The sequence below is a fragment of the Bos taurus genome, chromosome 4, assembly GCF_002263795.3.
Source record: "Bos taurus isolate L1 Dominette 01449 registration number 42190680 breed Hereford chromosome 4, ARS-UCD2.0, whole genome shotgun sequence".
NCBI classification, from domain to species: Eukaryota; Metazoa; Chordata; class Mammalia; order Artiodactyla; family Bovidae; genus Bos; species Bos taurus.
In genome coordinates this window covers 25,271,615-25,289,681 of record NC_037331.1, presented here as the reverse complement: position 1 = coordinate 25,289,681, position 18,067 = coordinate 25,271,615, and the positions used below count along the sequence as shown (strand labels likewise).

General features: G+C 39.5%; 1 protein-coding gene across 1 annotated transcript in view; it reads right to left on the bottom strand.

Moving 5' to 3' along the window:
- Window positions 1-6,395: 6,395 nt before the first annotated feature.
- TSPAN13 (tetraspanin 13) overlaps window positions 6,396-18,067 on the bottom strand; it is a 38,138-nt gene continuing 26,466 nt past the window's right edge. The window contains 4 exon segments of the mRNA NM_001035362.1: window positions 6,396-7,445; window positions 14,449-14,562; window positions 16,144-16,257; window positions 17,050-17,130. Of these exon segments, the coding sequence (NP_001030439.1) occupies window positions 7,371-7,445; window positions 14,449-14,562; window positions 16,144-16,257; window positions 17,050-17,130 (384 nt within the window). The 3' untranslated portion in view covers window positions 6,396-7,370.

The following is an 18,067-nucleotide window of genomic DNA, read 5'->3' as shown; positions in this document are numbered from 1 at the left end:
TCCATTAAGTCAGAGATGCCATCCAACCATCTCATCCTGTCGCCCTCTTCTCCTTCTGCCCTCAATCTTTCCCAGCATTAGGGCCTTTTCCAATGAACACAATGAAAAGACAAAAATTAGCAATGTGTATTCCTATGTACTTACTAATTAATACTAAGTATCACTAATGTACTTAGTATATGTGTGCTCAGTTATATGCAATTCTTTGCAACCCCATGGACTGCAGCCTGCCAGGCTTCTCTGTCCATGGGATTCCCAGGCAAGAACACTGGAGTCGGTTGCCATTTCCTTCTCCTGGGAATCTTCCTGACCCAGGGATCCAGGGATCGAACCCGCATGCCCTGCATTGGCAGGCATATTCTTTACCACTGAGCCATCTGGAAAGCCCATTAATGACTTCAATACATATTTAATCTCACATTCATTATTATACAAAGTTCCTTTATCATCCAACCTCCACTGCCTTCCTTAGCCCCGAAATGGTTGTGGTGGTCTGTGCCATGCTTTGTATATTGGTTATCTATTGCTTGTCTTAATTAACTTTTTGTTTGTTTGGATAGAGCCCTCCTTCTGAGTAGGTCCTTCGGCATTAGTAACTTTCCCAGTTAGTACTTTCTAAAATACTTTCTCTCACACAGTACTGTCAAAGAGCTCTGCATTAATCTGTTCTAAGCCTATGCTGATGATTTAAATCCTTAACAAAACTGTCACCAGAGGGACTGGGTGCCCTTCTTGTAAGTAGGTAACCTACTGTGCTTAAAAAGGTAAAACGTTCCATTTAGAAATGTCTCTGAAGGTTAGCTGGAGGAAAAAAAAGAATTTCTACTTGAATAAACAAACATTTTGAGTAACAACTTCTAAGCTATTCAGGTTTCCCTTATTGTACAATAAAGTGGTTGTTGTTTTTTTTCAGTTGGGCTGATATGAAATATGATTAAGTCCTTAAAATTTATTGAATGTTATTTTAGCAACCCATATAATTTATAAAATACAAATACATCTCTAAGAAGTCTAATGTTAAGGTTGCAGGGAAAATAAGTCTCCTATAGAAAAATGACAGAGCAATAGTCATTTAAAAAAACTGATCAACTTTGACCCAGTTTCCTCTACTTCCAAGAATTTGTCCCAATGAAATCATTCAAGAGAAATTGTTCTGTGAAGATGCCTATGGCAACATTATTTAAACGCCACCTCCAAATCTAATGATTACTTAGTTCACTAACACAAAATGCACTGTATTGTCATCACTAAGTTATAAACATCATATAGAGAAGCAAAAAAGACAAGTGAAAGAGAATTTTTAAGAGTTTCTATGCTATAACTGCAAGTACAGGAAATGTGTCTGTACACAGGTTAGAAAGAGAAGTTGCAAACATAAAATCCGTTGTTTTAGCTCATGGTAATGTTAAGAGTGCCTGCTCTTTCTACCAAGTCCTTTACTATCATCTCACAATCTTTCCTTTGTGTTTAAATAAACTTATGTGAACATACCTTTGGGGAGAAACGGAAGACTGCTTTAAGACTAGAGTCTTATTTCAAAGAGCTGAATAAAACTGTAAGCTAGACAGGATATAAAATGGTGCAGCTACTATGGAAAAACATATGACCATTCCTCAAACAATACAGAATTATCATACATCGGTAAGTCCACTTCTGAGTAGGTACCCCAAAGATATCTATATACTCACATTCATAGCACCACTGTTCACAACACCTTGGAGGTGGAAGCAAACCAAATATCCATCGATGAATAAACGGGTAAACAAAATGTGCGATATACATATAGAATGGAGCATTATGTAGCCTTTAAAGGAAGGAAATTCTGACATAGGCTATAACATAGATGAATATGGAGGACATTATGCTAAGTGAAATAAACCAGCCACAAATTCTGCCCCATTTCAATATGAGGCACGTGTATTAGTTAAATCCCTAGAGTCAAAGTAGAATGGTGGTTGCCAGCTGCTGAAGGCAAGGAGGAATGAGGGGTTATTATATAACAGAGTTTCAGTTTGGGAAGATGAAAAAAATTCTAGAAATGAGTGGTGGTGATGGTTGTGCAACAATGTGAATGTACTTAGTAACACCGAACTACACACCTGAGGGTTAAAATCATAGATTTTATGCTATGTATATTTTACCACCTTTAGTTTTTTTAATCAGTTTTATCTGAGGCCCCACAGCATGCAGGGGAGAGGGCAGGGACAAATTCTGGAAAAAAATTAGTAACAAAAAGCATCTGTAAAAGTCATTTATGTAGACGATGAACATACCTGACTACACCCGTTTTAGAACTGTGGTCTTCAAAGGACCACCTAGGACCAGCTAACTCTGCTCTGGTTTTCTGCTTGTCTTATGCCTTCAGTAATCCTAGGTAGCTACCGAGGTCCCATATTTAGATAGAAGCTGAGGGGGAGAAGAAAGAGAGCTCAAAGGCAAGAACGGAACTTCCCAGGGCCCCACCAACGAGCAGACTTCAAAGGCCAGATGAATTCAGCCGACTGAGTAAAAGGCCGCTTGTCAAGCTGTGACCTCACCGACCTGTCAAAAGCAAGATCCCCAAAGTAAGCAGAGTGGTTTCACCCTCCAGGTGGTGGCAAAGCCCATTCTTCGACATATATTTTAACTCACAGGCAACTCCCTGAAGCCCTCCTCTGCAAAAGAACTCCAAAAGCTGAGTTTCCTGAGGGGAGGGGAGAGAAAAGAGAGAGGAGGGGAGGAGCAGGGAGTGGGGAGGAGAGGGGAGGGCAGGGGAGAAGCAGCTGGCACTTGGAGGGGGAAAGAGGGTCTGCTTTTCCCCTTTTCCACTGTCTCAAGAGTCATTTCAAAGACTACAACTGTCATTGACTACAATTGTGATAGTGACATTCCAGAAACATTTCAACATGAAAAGCTTTGTCTGGTCTCTATTTTTTCTTTCTCCCTCTCCCTCTGGGGTCAGGTGGAAGTGTGGGGCGAAGGGTGCTGCCCCTTTAAAACTATCTAGAAAACATTCTCTGAAAATTAATTGCACCTGGCATAGAGAGCCTGGTGTAGAAATCAACTGCTAGCCTCAAACATACTGAGGGCACAACAGCTTTAGACAAACCCCTTTTCTGATCCAGACACCTGGACAACTTGGTCTTCCACCTTATTGTCGTCTCCAATAAAACAACTGACGTGTGAATGCCCCTATCTGCATAACCATGACGTCTGAAAGTGTTTTTCCCCTAGAAAATACTATGTAGAAACATGATTCTACCTTTCTCACTACCAGGTAAATGCTGCTGCTGCTGCTGAGTCGCTTCAGTCGTGTCTGACTCTGTGCGACCCCAGAGATGGCAGCCCACCAGGCTCCCCCATCCCTGGGATTCTCCAGGCAAGGACACTGGAGTGGGTTGCCATTTCCTTCTCCAGTGCATGAAAGTGAAAAGTGAAAGTGAAGTTGTTCAGTCGTGTCCGACTCAGTGACCCCATGGACTTCAGCCTTCCAGGCTCCTCCATCCATGGGATTTTCCAGGCAAGAGTATTGGAGTGGGTCACCATTGCCTTCTCCGGTAAATGGTGAAACAGTTTCATATATTCACACAGTGCATTTTCAGAAGGATGAATAAACTTAAACAGGGCTAAACAAATATTTAGAAAAACAGCGTGAGGTTGTTTCCGGCTGAAGGAAATGAAGAACTAAAAGCCTCTCTTCTGGTTTCTTTTTCCTCTGAAAAGTTCCATTCAGCAACATATTCCTGAGGTTGAAAATGTATAACTGGTTTTCACACCAAAATCACAGTGGCTCAGACACAGGAGCTGAGAGGAATTTAAACTATATGAGCTGAGATTTCTAGAATGTATAGCCTCAAAATTTTCCATTTGTAGTTGCATTACATTTTTCTAAAACATTTCTCTACATGAAATACAGAGAACGAGAGAATTTTTTAAAGCCGAGTTTTTGTTTGTCTTTTTTAATAAGTGCTAGGTTTTTGAAGAAAGAAGCTCTAGAGTCTTTAGTCTTCAGTCTGTTGTCGGTCAAGACAGACCCTGATTTGACTCGCACCTTCCTCTGAATTCACAAAATGTTTTTGTGGCAAAATTTCTCTGCACACAGGCAGCGGCCCTCCTGTCATCCTAGGATCAGCCAGACCTCAGCAGGTTCAGCAACAGCCATCTGGGACTCAGAGGTTAGTGGCCCTAAAGAGTCATGCTTCTCAATCCCCGGGCTGTAACTGAGTTGACCTAAATAATGCTGTTGCAATTAGAGCACAAACCAAAGCTATGGGTTGCTTTCCTCTGGAATAGCCCCTTTCCACAAAGAATCATTTGTACCAAGAAAAAGTATTCTATTAGGAGATTCCAGAACCTCATGGAAACTTCAAGATGCAACAAAGCAAATGGGGAAAATACAAAATGCTCTAAAGGAAGACAGCGTCCAAAAAATCTCACTTCCTTCATGTGTCACAATATCATGGTACAAGTGGGAACATTTTTAGGGTTGCCCTGAGCCCTGTATGACATTGAGGGAGAACAGAACAGGTCACCCCAGAAAGTGCCTCTTTGGCATAAAGATCATTGTGAGCTGATTATGTGAGGGGAATCACTGACTGAAACCGCCCACCCTGCTCAGGCAATCACAGAAACCATCTGCATGAGTTATTTTATAACAGGAGATCCTGGTAAGGAACACGGAACTAACAGGTCACCACCAACCAGAAGAATTCGGGTCGAAAGGCTGGAAGGCGACAGGAGATGCAAGTCCATATGTCGTCCCAGAATCCTCCTCGCTGGAATCCATCTTGACTGAGCGACGTGTCAGCCACTGGGAAGGACCTTGAGTCAGAAAGATCGGCCAGAGACAGCCCGGAAACTAATCGCCTCACCACAAAACCCAAGACAGTGAGCCGCATGGCAGAAGAGTCCTCTTGGGCTCCCTTACCCTGCTGCTCTCCACCCAGGTGGCCCTTCTCAACAAAATCTCTTGCTTTGTCAGCGTGTCTCTTTGGACAATTTACTTCTGAGTGTTAGACAACCGTCCAACTCTCGGGACCTGGAAGGGGTCCCCTTTCTTGCAACAATTATTTTGGAGAAACAATAGACAGGAGAAGCTCTGAAAAAAAGAGTAGAAACTTACTCTTCTGTAAGATAAACTTACATTTAAATCTCCATCTGTAAATACATCTCCTTCTCTGTACCAGGATGAGAAGCATGATTCCAAATCACCAAAACTCGTATCAATGGCGCTGGCTTAAAACTGCTGTCAAACCTCATCCTTGTTTACGGTGCCTTTCCTGGTAACTTCCCATAACTAGCTTCCTCACACACACACACACACACATACACACACATACCTGGTAACTTCCCATAACTGGCTTCCTGACCAACACACACACATACACACACACACAGGCTTCCTGACCACCACCACCACCACCACCACACACACACACACACACCTCGTAACTTCCCATAACTGGCTTCCTGACCAACACACACACATACACACACACACAGGCTTCCTGACCACCACCACCACCACCACACACACACACACACACACACACACTTGGTAACTTCCCATAACTGGCTTCCTGACCAACACGCGCACACACACACACACACACACACACAGGCTTCCTGACCACCACCACCACACACACGCACACACACACGCACACACACACATACACACACGCGCGTGCTTCCTGACCACCACCACCCCCTCTCACTCACACACACACCTTTCTTTTGCCCTTAGCTAAAGATGGTATTAAGACAATGTCTGGAGCCATCTCAAAGAGTTAATCGTTTTTCTGGATATTTCCTATACGTACATGAGGTATACATGTTAATAAACGTCTGTTGTTTCTCTTGTTATCTGTCATTTGTTAAGTAGGGTCTCAGTTGAGAACTCAGGAGAATAGAGGGAAAATGGTTTTTCTTCATCTACAACAGCATGGGAATGGCACCAAGAGAATTTAGCTTTCTTAAAAGACGAGCCAGTCTGTCAGAGGCATGTAAGTACCCACCAACAAAATGCTTTAAAATTCTATATATAGGTCAGCCATTTCTCCTCTTTCTTGGTCTAAAAGCATCAGAACAATTACTAATGAAATATCATATACTACATAAAATATGACAGAAAATTAGTAATTTTTAGTGACAGGAAAGAACTTCTATATTTCCCCCCACCAAGATAAGCAATTAAAAAACAATTTTCATGTGGAGAAAATATTAGACACTGAAACATTTCAAGAAAAGATTCTGGCATGACTACTGGTGCGGGAAGTTAATTCCATGGTTGGATTACAGACTGAAATAGCAACTCAGTTCTACGAACCCAAAGCAAAAAAGAGAATTCCACTTCACTTAATTCATTTATCAACCCTTTCATTACTTTCTTTTAATTCAAACATCCAAAGACGAAGAAAGGTTTCCATACTTTAATTTTTTAACATAATATACAGAACCACAATACTATTTAAATTTCAAATTATAGGAGATCACATTTAAATATGCTTGGATTTGACAAGCTGCTGTGACAATACTGAGAAATTTCATAAGAAGGGTATTTAGAATTTGTAAGACAATCAAATATCATTTTACTACATGGGCCAATGCATTAATAGTAACTTCTTTAAAAAGGCAATCTTTGGGACTTCAAATTATTATAAAACAATACCAAGATTATATATAGATACGCTTTCTGAATTTCTCAAACTCATTTCATTTCGAAGGCTGAAGGTAAATGTTACACATTAGGACATTCAGGAAATCATTTCTCTTTTGCACTTACCTGTAAAAATCAAAACCTAAACCATACTTTCCTAAAGACACGACTATTTCTAGACTACATTAGTGTGATCAGAAAGACTACTAGAACTAACATCACTTTTATATTAACAATATTCACCACATCACTTCTTTCCTAAAAGGACAAAAAACTGGGGAGTTTAGATTTCCCTTGTTGGACTTATAATAATCTCATACTTGCTGGCTTTAATAAACTTCAACTCTTTTTTCCAGTGAGAACTAGCTATACAGCACAGTGCCACATAACAATTATTCCAGTGAGATGTACATTAAGAGTCACAATATGATCAACACAACAGTGCCTTACAAAGTTTTTCTGCAGGTAAAAATGCTAAGAAAGGCCACAGTAGACAGTGCCAGACACTGTGAAAACCAGTAGATTACAGCTACCACTGAGGTTCAGAGGAGACCACAAGTTTCAGATTTGTTTCAGCAATGGAAAAAGAAAAACATTTAGAGAAACATAAAAATATATAATTCCACTGTCAATAATGTAATTTTTCAGGTACTGTTTCCTTAAACAGGCAAATGAGCTTAACTTAGAGGAAATGTACAAGATCAGCATAGGAAAGATGTTCCTTGTTTTCTCATCAAAGGAATGCGCTGGGATTAGCACGAGGGTCTTTCTGGTTCCTGTATCTGTAGGTCAGCCAAACACCCAGGATCTAGAACGGGAAGGAAGAAAGAAGAAAGAGAAAGTAACAGTTGTGCGTGTTTACTCAGTTGATCCATAAAATAATCTGAACTCTCTGAAGCACTTGGTATTGTGTGTTCAAAGAGGAAGAGATTTCTTTTTAAAATGTAGTAAGTAACCCAAATTAGATGCCCTAAGAAAAACCGAACATTAGGGCAGGCCTACTAATGACACTCGTCCACACCATAATCCTCAGAACCTGTGAACATGTTCTCTTACACCGTAATAGGGACACTGCAGACGGGACTGCGTTAAAGCTCGTGAGATAAAGAGATCACAAGAGTGAACTCTGTGATGTAATCACAAGGGCCCTTGAAAGAGGGAAGCAGGAAGGACAAAAACCAGAGATAGAGCTCAAAGGCAATGTGACAACAGAGGCATTAGCAAGGAGAGTCAGAAGAGGCCATGCTGCTAGCTTTGAAGATGGAAAAATGTCGAGTTGGAATCGAGCCAAGGAGCGCAGGCAGCCTCTAGAAGGCAGAAAAGGCAAGGAAACAGGTCTCTCCTAGAGCTTCCAGAAACAGTCTCCAGTTTAAGCTCCTGACCTCCAGAAGTTTAAGACGGTAAATCTGTGTTGCTTTAAGCTACTACAAGTGTGATTACTTATTAGAGCGCAAAAGGAAACAAATACAAACACTAACTTGTCTTAACAGCTAATATATTGTATGTTTTCCTAATTCAAACAGAGTTCAGTGAAAATTAAGCAATAACAAAAACCCTGCAATAAATACATTTTCCAATACAGATCATAAAAAATGTAATTCCTACCTCTCCAAAGGTGGAGGGATGTATACTTTCAGAAAAGTAATTAAATAGTGATTGTCACATTTCCCACACTATGTTCACTAATGAGATAACCAATAGAACCTATTATTTTTTAAATTAAGAAATGTGTTCATTCTGGTGGTCCTGCTACCTCAAAGCTGATTTATTTAAAATACTCAAAAATTCTTAGACAAAATTTAATGGGACAAAATGAAATTCAAATTATATTTCCATATTTCAGACCTAGGCCAACTTTTAATCTAAATTTTGTTCGTTCGACTTCATAACTACTCATTAGCTGTTGAAACTCAGAGAAGGCAATGGCAACGCACTCCAGTACTCTCGGCTGGAAAAGTCCCATGGACAGAGGAGCCTAGTGGGCTGCAGTCCATGGGGTCGCGAAGAGTTGGACACGACTGAGCGACTTCACTTTCACTTTTCACTTTCATGCATTGGAGAAGGAAATGGCAACCCACTCCAGTGTTCTTGCCTGGAGAATCCCAGGGACGGCGGAGCCTGGTGGGCTGCCGTCTATGGGGTCGCACAGAGTCAGACACGACTGAAGCGACTTAGCAGCAGCAGCTGTTGAAACTACCTCTAGACAACAGTGGTAAATCCAAAATTTTCTCCATTTACCACAGTAATAATTCCCAAGTTACTGTAAAACTCATGACTGGCGGAGGAGTTCCCTGGTGGCCTAGTGGTGAGGATTCTGGGCTTTCACTGTCACGGCCTGGGTTCAATACTTGGTCAGAGAACTGAGATCCCACAAGCTGTAAGCATGGCCGAGAACAAAAAGGAAGTTCGTGACTGGCAATGTTTATATAGTTGTTACAACATCTAAGGATATAGGGGCTGCTGGTTTATGAGTTGAATCAAGGAAAGATAGGTCTAATTTAAGGAAGTGGAAAGTCTGGTTTGCAGTCTGTATAACGAGCCTGGGATGGGGGGAATTTACTTAAACATACAAAGAGTACTTTGTGTCTAGCTCTGTTCTTCACACTTCACAAATTCATACCATTTGATCAAAAACTCTATATGATAGGAATTGCCATTATCCTCATTTTACAAATGAGGGAACTGAGGCATGGAGAGGTTAAACAACTAGATAACAGTCACCCAGGTCATGAGCGCTAGACCCAGGGTTCAAATCTGGGGTCCATGCATCTAATTATTTTGTTGCTTGGGAGAAGAATCTGATGTGCCATTCTCAGGCTAACAACATTCCATCTGCCATTTCAGCCGCATTCATATTACAGGACTGAAATCCTTTCACACGGAGTTAACTTCTCTACCACCTCTCAACCTGCCCGACCATCATTTCCCTGCCCGTGCCTCAGAAACACGGGCACACAGGGAACTTCTGGTTAGAAGTTTTGAGATTGCTAAATACTTTTATTATCAACCCAGGATACAAGCTGATAGTGCAAGTTACAGTCCTTAGGGGAAACAGGGCCATCGAGTAAATTAAATACTTGTAACCTGGAGCCATATTCTATCAAAGTTTAATTCCTCCAATTCAACTGTGACAAAACAAGACATCTGTGTCCCACTGCCAAACCACCATCTCCTTGCAACCAGGGAGGACGTGACAGGGAGGTCATGTCCAAAATACAGAAAGATCCAAGTTGGATAATTATGTATACTGGATTTTTAGACTACAAAGGTGCTCATGATTTAAAGATTTTCAATGGCAACTTTGACTAGACCTGATCATGAACTCTGCTGATTCTAGAACCTATACCCAGGACATGGTAGGTCTCCAAAGTACAGTTTTATAAAATGTCTATGTAGAGTGTGCAACGTGTGTCCTTTGCTATTTATTTTTATATTTATTAAATGTAGAAAGATGTAACATAATATGCCAAATTATTAATGTTGATGATTTGAGTAGGTAACTTCAGTTAGTAGATCCAGTCTTTCAGCTTCACAATTTTCTGTATTTTCCACAAGTTTCTAAAAGGATATGCACTAACTTTTAAAACTTCTTTTTTTTTATTTTAAATCAATGTTTCTTTGATGGCTTAAATTTATTTTCATGTGTTACAAATAGTTCAAATGAATTCTATTTCTTCTACGACAAGAAATCATCAGCTAGTTAGACTCATCCCTTCAAGTTCTGAGAATTGCTGATTCTGTGAAATACTGAATAAAAATTTAAAACGTGAGACAGTGGATACATCCAAAAAATATCAGATTGGATAAAATGTTATTAAACTCTCTAGTTAGGTTTCAAAAGGAATTGGTGTATAAAATATAAAGAAGGACTCCATGAAAGAATACTTGTGAAATCTAAGACACATGAGTTTATACTGTTAAATAATTAGTATTTTAAAAAACAGTTGGGGCTGGCAGGAATGAACAGAGCACAGAGGACTTTTAGGGCAGTGAACATACTCTGTATAATACCACAATGACGGATATATTTGTCTGAACTCATAGATTGTACAACGCCAAAAGTCAACCCTGACGGAGTTATGCACTCTGTGTGCCTGTGGTGTGCCAGTGTGGGCGAAGTGTGACAAATGCACCATCTGGTGAGCAGTCGTGATAGTGGGGGAGGCTGTGCATGGGCGGGAGAGGGCAGGGGGATCCTGGAAATCTTTGTTCCGTCCTCTCAGTATCATTGTGAACTTAAAACTGCTCTAAAAATACAATCCTCTTTAAAAAAATATGCATAGCTGAAGGCAGTGTGATCTGATGAGAAGAAAATGGAGCTGCTCAAAAGGACTAAATTCTCAAAATATATCCCAGATATAAAAAAGAAATCATGTGGCAATATTCTCATAATCGTTGACTCTGGCTAATGAAGCATATTCAGATTGGTCATTTTGATTTTTTTCCCATCTATATTTTCAAGTTTTTATGACAAAAATCCAATTTTCTTTTAAAGGAAAGAGGAAACAGAATTGTTTTCAAGTAGCATATGAATTTTCTTGGATCAATGCCATGACCAACCCAGAAGTAAGATGGCTCTTTCCTCAGAAAAAGTAAAATGAAAAAATGCTTAGATTAGAAAGGGATGTCAGGGGAAATTTTCTTAAAAAAGTGAATACTCAGCTTGGTCTTTATCTCCACTTTGATCATTATAGCTGAGTGGACTTTTCATTCTTGAAGGAAACAAAAACTGAATTAGAATAAAATATGTAAAATACACACATACATGTATATAATGTGCTATTTATATTAATTATACATTTTATACATATGTATGTATACATCATATACATAAATGCAATACATGTCACACACAATTAAAATGAAACCTAATATGTATCATGGCGACTGTAGTTGAAAGCACCATATTGTACAATTGAAATTTGCTGATACAGTAGAATTTAAATGTTCTCACCAAAAAAAATAGGTAAATATGGAAGGTAATGGGTGTGTTAATTAAATTGATGGGGGAATCTTTTCACATGTATAGTGTAGCGTAGTAACATTAAGTCGCTCAGTTGTGTCTGACTCTGTGATTCCACGGATTGTAGCCCACCAGGTTCCTCTGTCCCAGGGATCAAACTCGGGTCTCCTGCATTGCAGGCAGATTCTTTTTCCAGCTGAGCTACAAGGAAGACCTTCCACATGTACACATACGTCAAATCACCGTGATGTACACTTTAAATACCTTACAATTTTGTCAATTATACCTCAATAAAACTGAGATATATGTATTTTTATATTTAGTTGTACAGAGAGAAATAAACTTCTAGGCCCAAGATGAAGCTGCTATAATATTATCCAGGGTGCCACATCAGCGAGTGAAAGTACTTGGGGAACTTCTGTGTCCCTGTAAATGCTCCGCTTCACCAGAAGTGCAGTATATTCGGCCAGCCAGTCCCCAAAGGCCAAGTGAGCTCTAGACCTTCTCCTCCCAAACAAGACTGACTCTGTGACCCCAGCTAACCAGACCTTTTTTATTAATCTCTTCCTTATTCCTTATCCTATAAAAGCTCCTTGCCTTCTGCCTTATTCTGCAGTTCTCCAAAAGGAGACTTTCCACGAAGTGCTGAAGTTTGTTCATATCATCTATAGTATCTACTTTAATCATTTTTAACATATATAATCAAAATGAGAAAGGCCTTTCTAAACATACAAGTCAACTGGGTAAACCATACAGGTAAAAGCAATAAACCTAACTACATAAAAGTAACATCTATAAATTTTATTTAACAGTCATAAAAAAGTGAAGTCAATGCCCAAGAAACTGCAAGCAGAACAAGCAGAACTGCAAGCAGAGTGACAGACAAGAGGAAGAGGGGATGGGAGGGAAGGGAGGAAAGAAAAGCAGAACCGCCACCTTCTGTGTGGCTGCTGAGCCCCCAGCCCTGGGCGCTCCTTTCTAGACACTTTCTGGGCCCTGTGGCCCACTCTCCTCATCTTTTAAAAAAATTTCCCCTTTTTGGCATAGACTGGGTCACAGGGGATCCAAAGGGCCTTGACCAAGACAGAATTTAGGTGGGGAACTGACAAAAGAAGAAATGCCAGTGGTCCCAAAACACATGAACTTATTTTCAGATTCACTAGTCACATTTCCAAAAGAGCAAACAGAACTGTAATACTATTTATACCTATTAAACTGGCAAGCATCTTTTAAGATAAAAATATCAAGAATTAGTGCTTGAATCAAAAGTTGGTAGAATCTCCCCCAAATGGCCATTTGGCAATATTTAGCAAACTCTTTTAAAATGCCCACATACTGAATGTGTCATAGTTTACTTTTGGAGGTGTACTCAAAGAAAAAAGCTAGAGAATATAGATAAAAAATTACATACAAGGAAGTTAACCACGGAATTACTTATTATAGGGACATACTGAAGGGGAAATTGAATATCCAAGAAATTAAATGACAGAGTGAACTTCAAACATACAAAACATTTAATATTTTTCTGATTTTCTTTTAAAGATAAATGCTTATTCCTACAATAGCCTATCATATGTTTCTATAGTTATGTGCACAATCTCACCTAATAGCATGACTATACACGCCACTCTATTATATGTCTAAAATAGGGGAGTAACATGAGCAATTAACACAACAGTCATAGGGGTCCCAGCATCTTTTTTTAAGCGGGCATAACATGTATAATTTACTCATGTCTACAAACCAGTAGCTAAACACACAGCACCTGCCATATATCAGGCATTATTCTAAATATTGCAAGCTTTATTCATATATATACTAGCTCCTTTAAGTATCACAACAACTCTATGAAATAGAGGCTTTCCGTTATTATGCCTGTTTGAAAAGATGAAGAAACAGAAGCACAGGAAGAGAAAGTAACTTGCCCAAGGTCAAATAGTTAGTAAGCAGGGTAAGTAGGTTTCTAACCACACAGTGCATTTTTTAACTATTGGCTCTTGTCTAGTAAACTCAAATTTAACCAGCTCCTTATTGGAAAACACAAGCTGGCCCAAAGGTCCACTGTTAGAAACAATAAACATTTTTGTGTATCCATTTTAGAGAGTTATATTAATGTCTCCATGAAATAAAGCACTGCAGGCAGAATTTATGAATTAAAGAAAAAATTTAATTTTAATACGTATTGACAGTTCAGATGCATCAAAAATGTCCACGGTTATCAAGCATTCAACATAGATAATGAGGAATTCTGCATTCCTCAAAAATTACCAAAATAATATGTATGTGGTTTTGCTTAAACGTATGTCAATATAATAATATACTAACATAATATAAATATTATATAGATAAGAAATTAATAACAGTGGTTACTTACAGATTTTAGAAGGCTAGGAACAAAGGGGAGTGAGGGATGGAGTTGGAAGGTAATTTTCCAAAGTAAACTTTTATGTAAACGCATGTGTATATACTACACATTAACAGATATATTAAACAATGTGAAGGTGCTACCTATGCCGAAATTATATTTAAAATTATAATTTATCATACAACTCTAGAAATAGAAGAGACTCTAGAGCTGACTCAGTCTAGTCTCTTTATTTCATCTGTTTATTTTATTTTACATAATTTAATGATCAAGCATTTCCTTACAAAGGAAGCTCTAAATTCTGATTTCAAGCCAGGGGTCCTCCTATTGCAATATTAGTTCTCAGGGAAAACATCCATCAATACGTTCCAAAAGTTCAATGCCATGCTAAGGCAAAATGCCATGCCCTCGTGCCCTAGAAAACAGAAACCCCTGTTTGTCCCTGTGACAAAGGTGTGAAGATACTGAGTTAAGCGCACATACCTCTGTAAAACTGAAGAAGAGGCCAATGCCACCGACAAATCTCAAAACCTCTCCCGCATATCTTCCTATTATCGGAGCACAAGGTGAGCACGGATGGCTGCTTTTCACACAGCTCTGTATCAATTAAAAAAAAAAAAAAAAAAAGAACTTGTATTGAAAAGTACATTTATAATGAGCAAGTTTAAAAAAAAAAAAAACACCCACATAAAAATTAGTATCTGGAATATCATATCCAACTGGGGACCACTCTTCTTTAGCAGTGTCCAAAATCCTAAGCTGGCTCCCAAGATCCCCATCCCTGAATAATCACCCCTTGGAGGCTGGATGGGTCCTCTCTCCCACGTTTGTGTGGCATTACATAAGTCACTGTCTTCATAAAATGAAGCTGTGTTGTGAGATGGCTGTATAGTTAAGACCTGACCACAGCTTCCAGGAGCTGGGAGACACCAGCAAGAAAATGGAACTTCAGTCCTACAACCATTAGAAGCTGAATTTGACCCACGATAGCTTCGTAGGAGACCCCAAACCTCAGATGAGACTGTAGCCCTGGCTGACACTTCATTCCGGTGAGATCCTGAGCACAGGACCCAGTCAAGCCAAGCCCAGACTCCTGACTTAGGAAAAGTAAAGTAATAAATGGATGTTGTTTTAACCACTAAAATTGTGATAATGTAATACACAGCAGTAGAAAACTAAGAATCCCACAAAGGAGGCCTCAATGAGGGGATATCAGCTCAGGGCTCAGCAAGGAGGTAACAGAAGTTTCCCCAAAACATAAACACATCTGAACTACCAGGAGAGCCAAGCTCCAAGTCTATCCCCATAAGGGACTGGGTTGGACCTGCAAGGTCAGGAGTAAGGCATGATCAACAGGATGGCTCTAATTGGTCCATTGCTAGCTTAGCTTTAGACAGAAAGGGCATGAAGTTGTGATGGGGAGGAAGGGAGAGAGGAAAGAGGATGGTTATAGGTGTCCTCCACCCTGGGGATGTATAGCTGGTTGACAAGCCCAATTTAATACAGACCACTCTCTTCTTCCCACCCCGATAGGCTTCCAAATGAAGATATTTACTCGCTAACCTACTATTACTTCCCTTTCACAGCTTGTTCTGGGAGGAGCTGAATGGGAAGGAATTAGAGGCAAAGAACCCAAATCATCTTTGGTGTCTGTCTGGGCCCTGGGATATTCAGGACCCTCAGGAATGGATACTTGAGAACAGACAATCGATACAATAGTGTACATAGAATGGAACACTGGTATATTAAAAAAGTTTTTTTAAGTACAATTCAGCATCAGAAGTCCATGTCTTCCACATTAACCATTATTTATCTGTATGTGCTAGTGTGAAAGTCGCTCAGTAATGTCCGACTCTTTGAGACCCCACGGATAGTCTATGGAATTCTCCAGGCCAGAATATTGGAGTGGGTAATGGTTCCCTTCTCCAGGGGATCCTCCCAACCCAGGGATCGAACCCAGGTCTCCCACATTGCAGGCAGATTCTTCACCAGCTGAGCCATCAGGGAAGCCCAAGAATATTGGAGTGGGTAGTCTATCCCTTCTTCAGGGGATCTTCCTGACCTAGGAATCGAACCGGGGTCTCTTGCATTGCAGACAGATTCTTTACCAGGTGAGCTACCAGGGAAGCCCATCTGTATGCAATATGTCTCCAAAAATATTTTATACTTTGTACTTACTGCCAGACAGGTATCATTCGGGTTAAAACTTCGGAACCCACAGCAGTTTAAATTTCTCTGGATGTCATCCCGAGCACTTGCTGTATTGTTCCAACCAACTTCCAGGAGCTGAGCCTAGAAAAACGCATTTAACATATACATCAAAATATGGGACTTCCCTGGCGGACCAGCGGTTAAGACTCTGTGCTTCCACTGCAAGGGGTACATGTTTAATCCCTGGCTGGGGAAGATCCCACATGCCACACAGTGTGGCCATCAATAAATAAATAAAATGTGTTACCCCTGTATAAAGTGTATAAAGCTGGGGCCTGCAACTCTTAATACTGTGTGTACCTAAAACAAATACTCTTTATAAGACCATCAAAACTTTTCAAAGGGTTATACCTCAATCTGCAACAAAAAGAAGGCACCATTTCTATCTCAAGAATAAAAATTGATGTTCACATGCAGTGTCAAAGAAGCACTTGGTTCAAAGTGCTTAGTTCCCAGAATGTAGCAAGACAAATTTTCCATTGCCCCAAAACTGAGACCCATATTCTTCAAACAAATTAAAGCTTAAAAAGAATAATCGCCAGAATGAAACTGCAAACATTCTGGAGTGCATGTTTCATTGCATATTGGCAGGGGAAGACTGGGTGAACACCCATTAGCAAGAGCACTTTTTGACCCTGCGAGGGCAAAATTCTACTCCAAAGATGCAAAAAATAGCAACATCTGATGTTGTAGGGTTCAAATCAGCCCCAAGAAAGCAATCAGGCACAAGAGACTTTGGCTATATAGAGGGAAATGGCATTCTGAATAAGAAGAAATTACTTTATATTCCAATCATTCCTCCCGCCTCCCTCTTTTTCCCATACTATGTGGTATAATAAAGCAGCAAGAAAAAAAAAAAAAAACCTTGCTTACCTGTTGCTCCTGGTTCAGGGCTAAACAAGCACATGATACTGAAAACTGGACAATGAATACAAGCAAGAGAATAATCATGTACTGAGAATCAAAGTTAAGTATATTTCTGGAAATATTTAGAATAACATCAAACAGAGGTACTGACAACTTCACATGCACCAAAAGGAAGCCACCTAGAACACAGAATAAGGGCACTTGGAGAAACTTCAAAAAGAAAACATGTAATTTTTATTTTGATAAAACACTGCAGGTATAATTACCTAGAAAAAGACTAACTTCAATAATTACTTAAATGCTTTCTGTCATAGAGAACAGACTTGTGCTGCCAAGGGGAAGGGGAGTACAAAGGGATGGCTTTGGAGTTTGGGATTAGCAGATGCAAGCTGTTACCTACATAAGAATGAATAAACAACAAGGTCCTATTGTATAGTACAGGGAGTTATATTCGATATCTTGTGATAAGCCATAATGGAAAAGAATGTGAAAAAAAATACGTATGATATGTGTATAACTGAGTCACTTTGCTGTACAGCAGAAATTAAACACAACATTTAAATCAACTATACTTCAATAACATTAAAAATAAATAATAGCTGATCCATTGTAATTTCATTTAGATTAAAATAAAAATTGTTACATAGAAAAAGCAGGAAGTAAGTATATAAATGTATGCAAGCTTTCTGAATATCGAGTCTTAAAAAATCACTGAGAAATTCTCAACCTAATATTAAAGACTTGGAAAGGACCTAGAGGCCCCTGAATCAGTTAAATGTAATGCTGAATTTGCAACATACACGTAGGATGATACTGAACTTGCAGGATACATTCTTCACGATGTGAAAAGAAGAGAGCATATGTAAACATACAGTAACTTAACTAAGAAACGTTCCTAATATTGGTTGAGCAAATACACATAATGCTGGCCAGGAGCCGCTGTCTGACAATTCGTCTCCTGATGGTAATTTTAAGTTAGGGTTAAAAAAAGAGTAATCGACAAGGTAAGAACAAACCCAGTGGG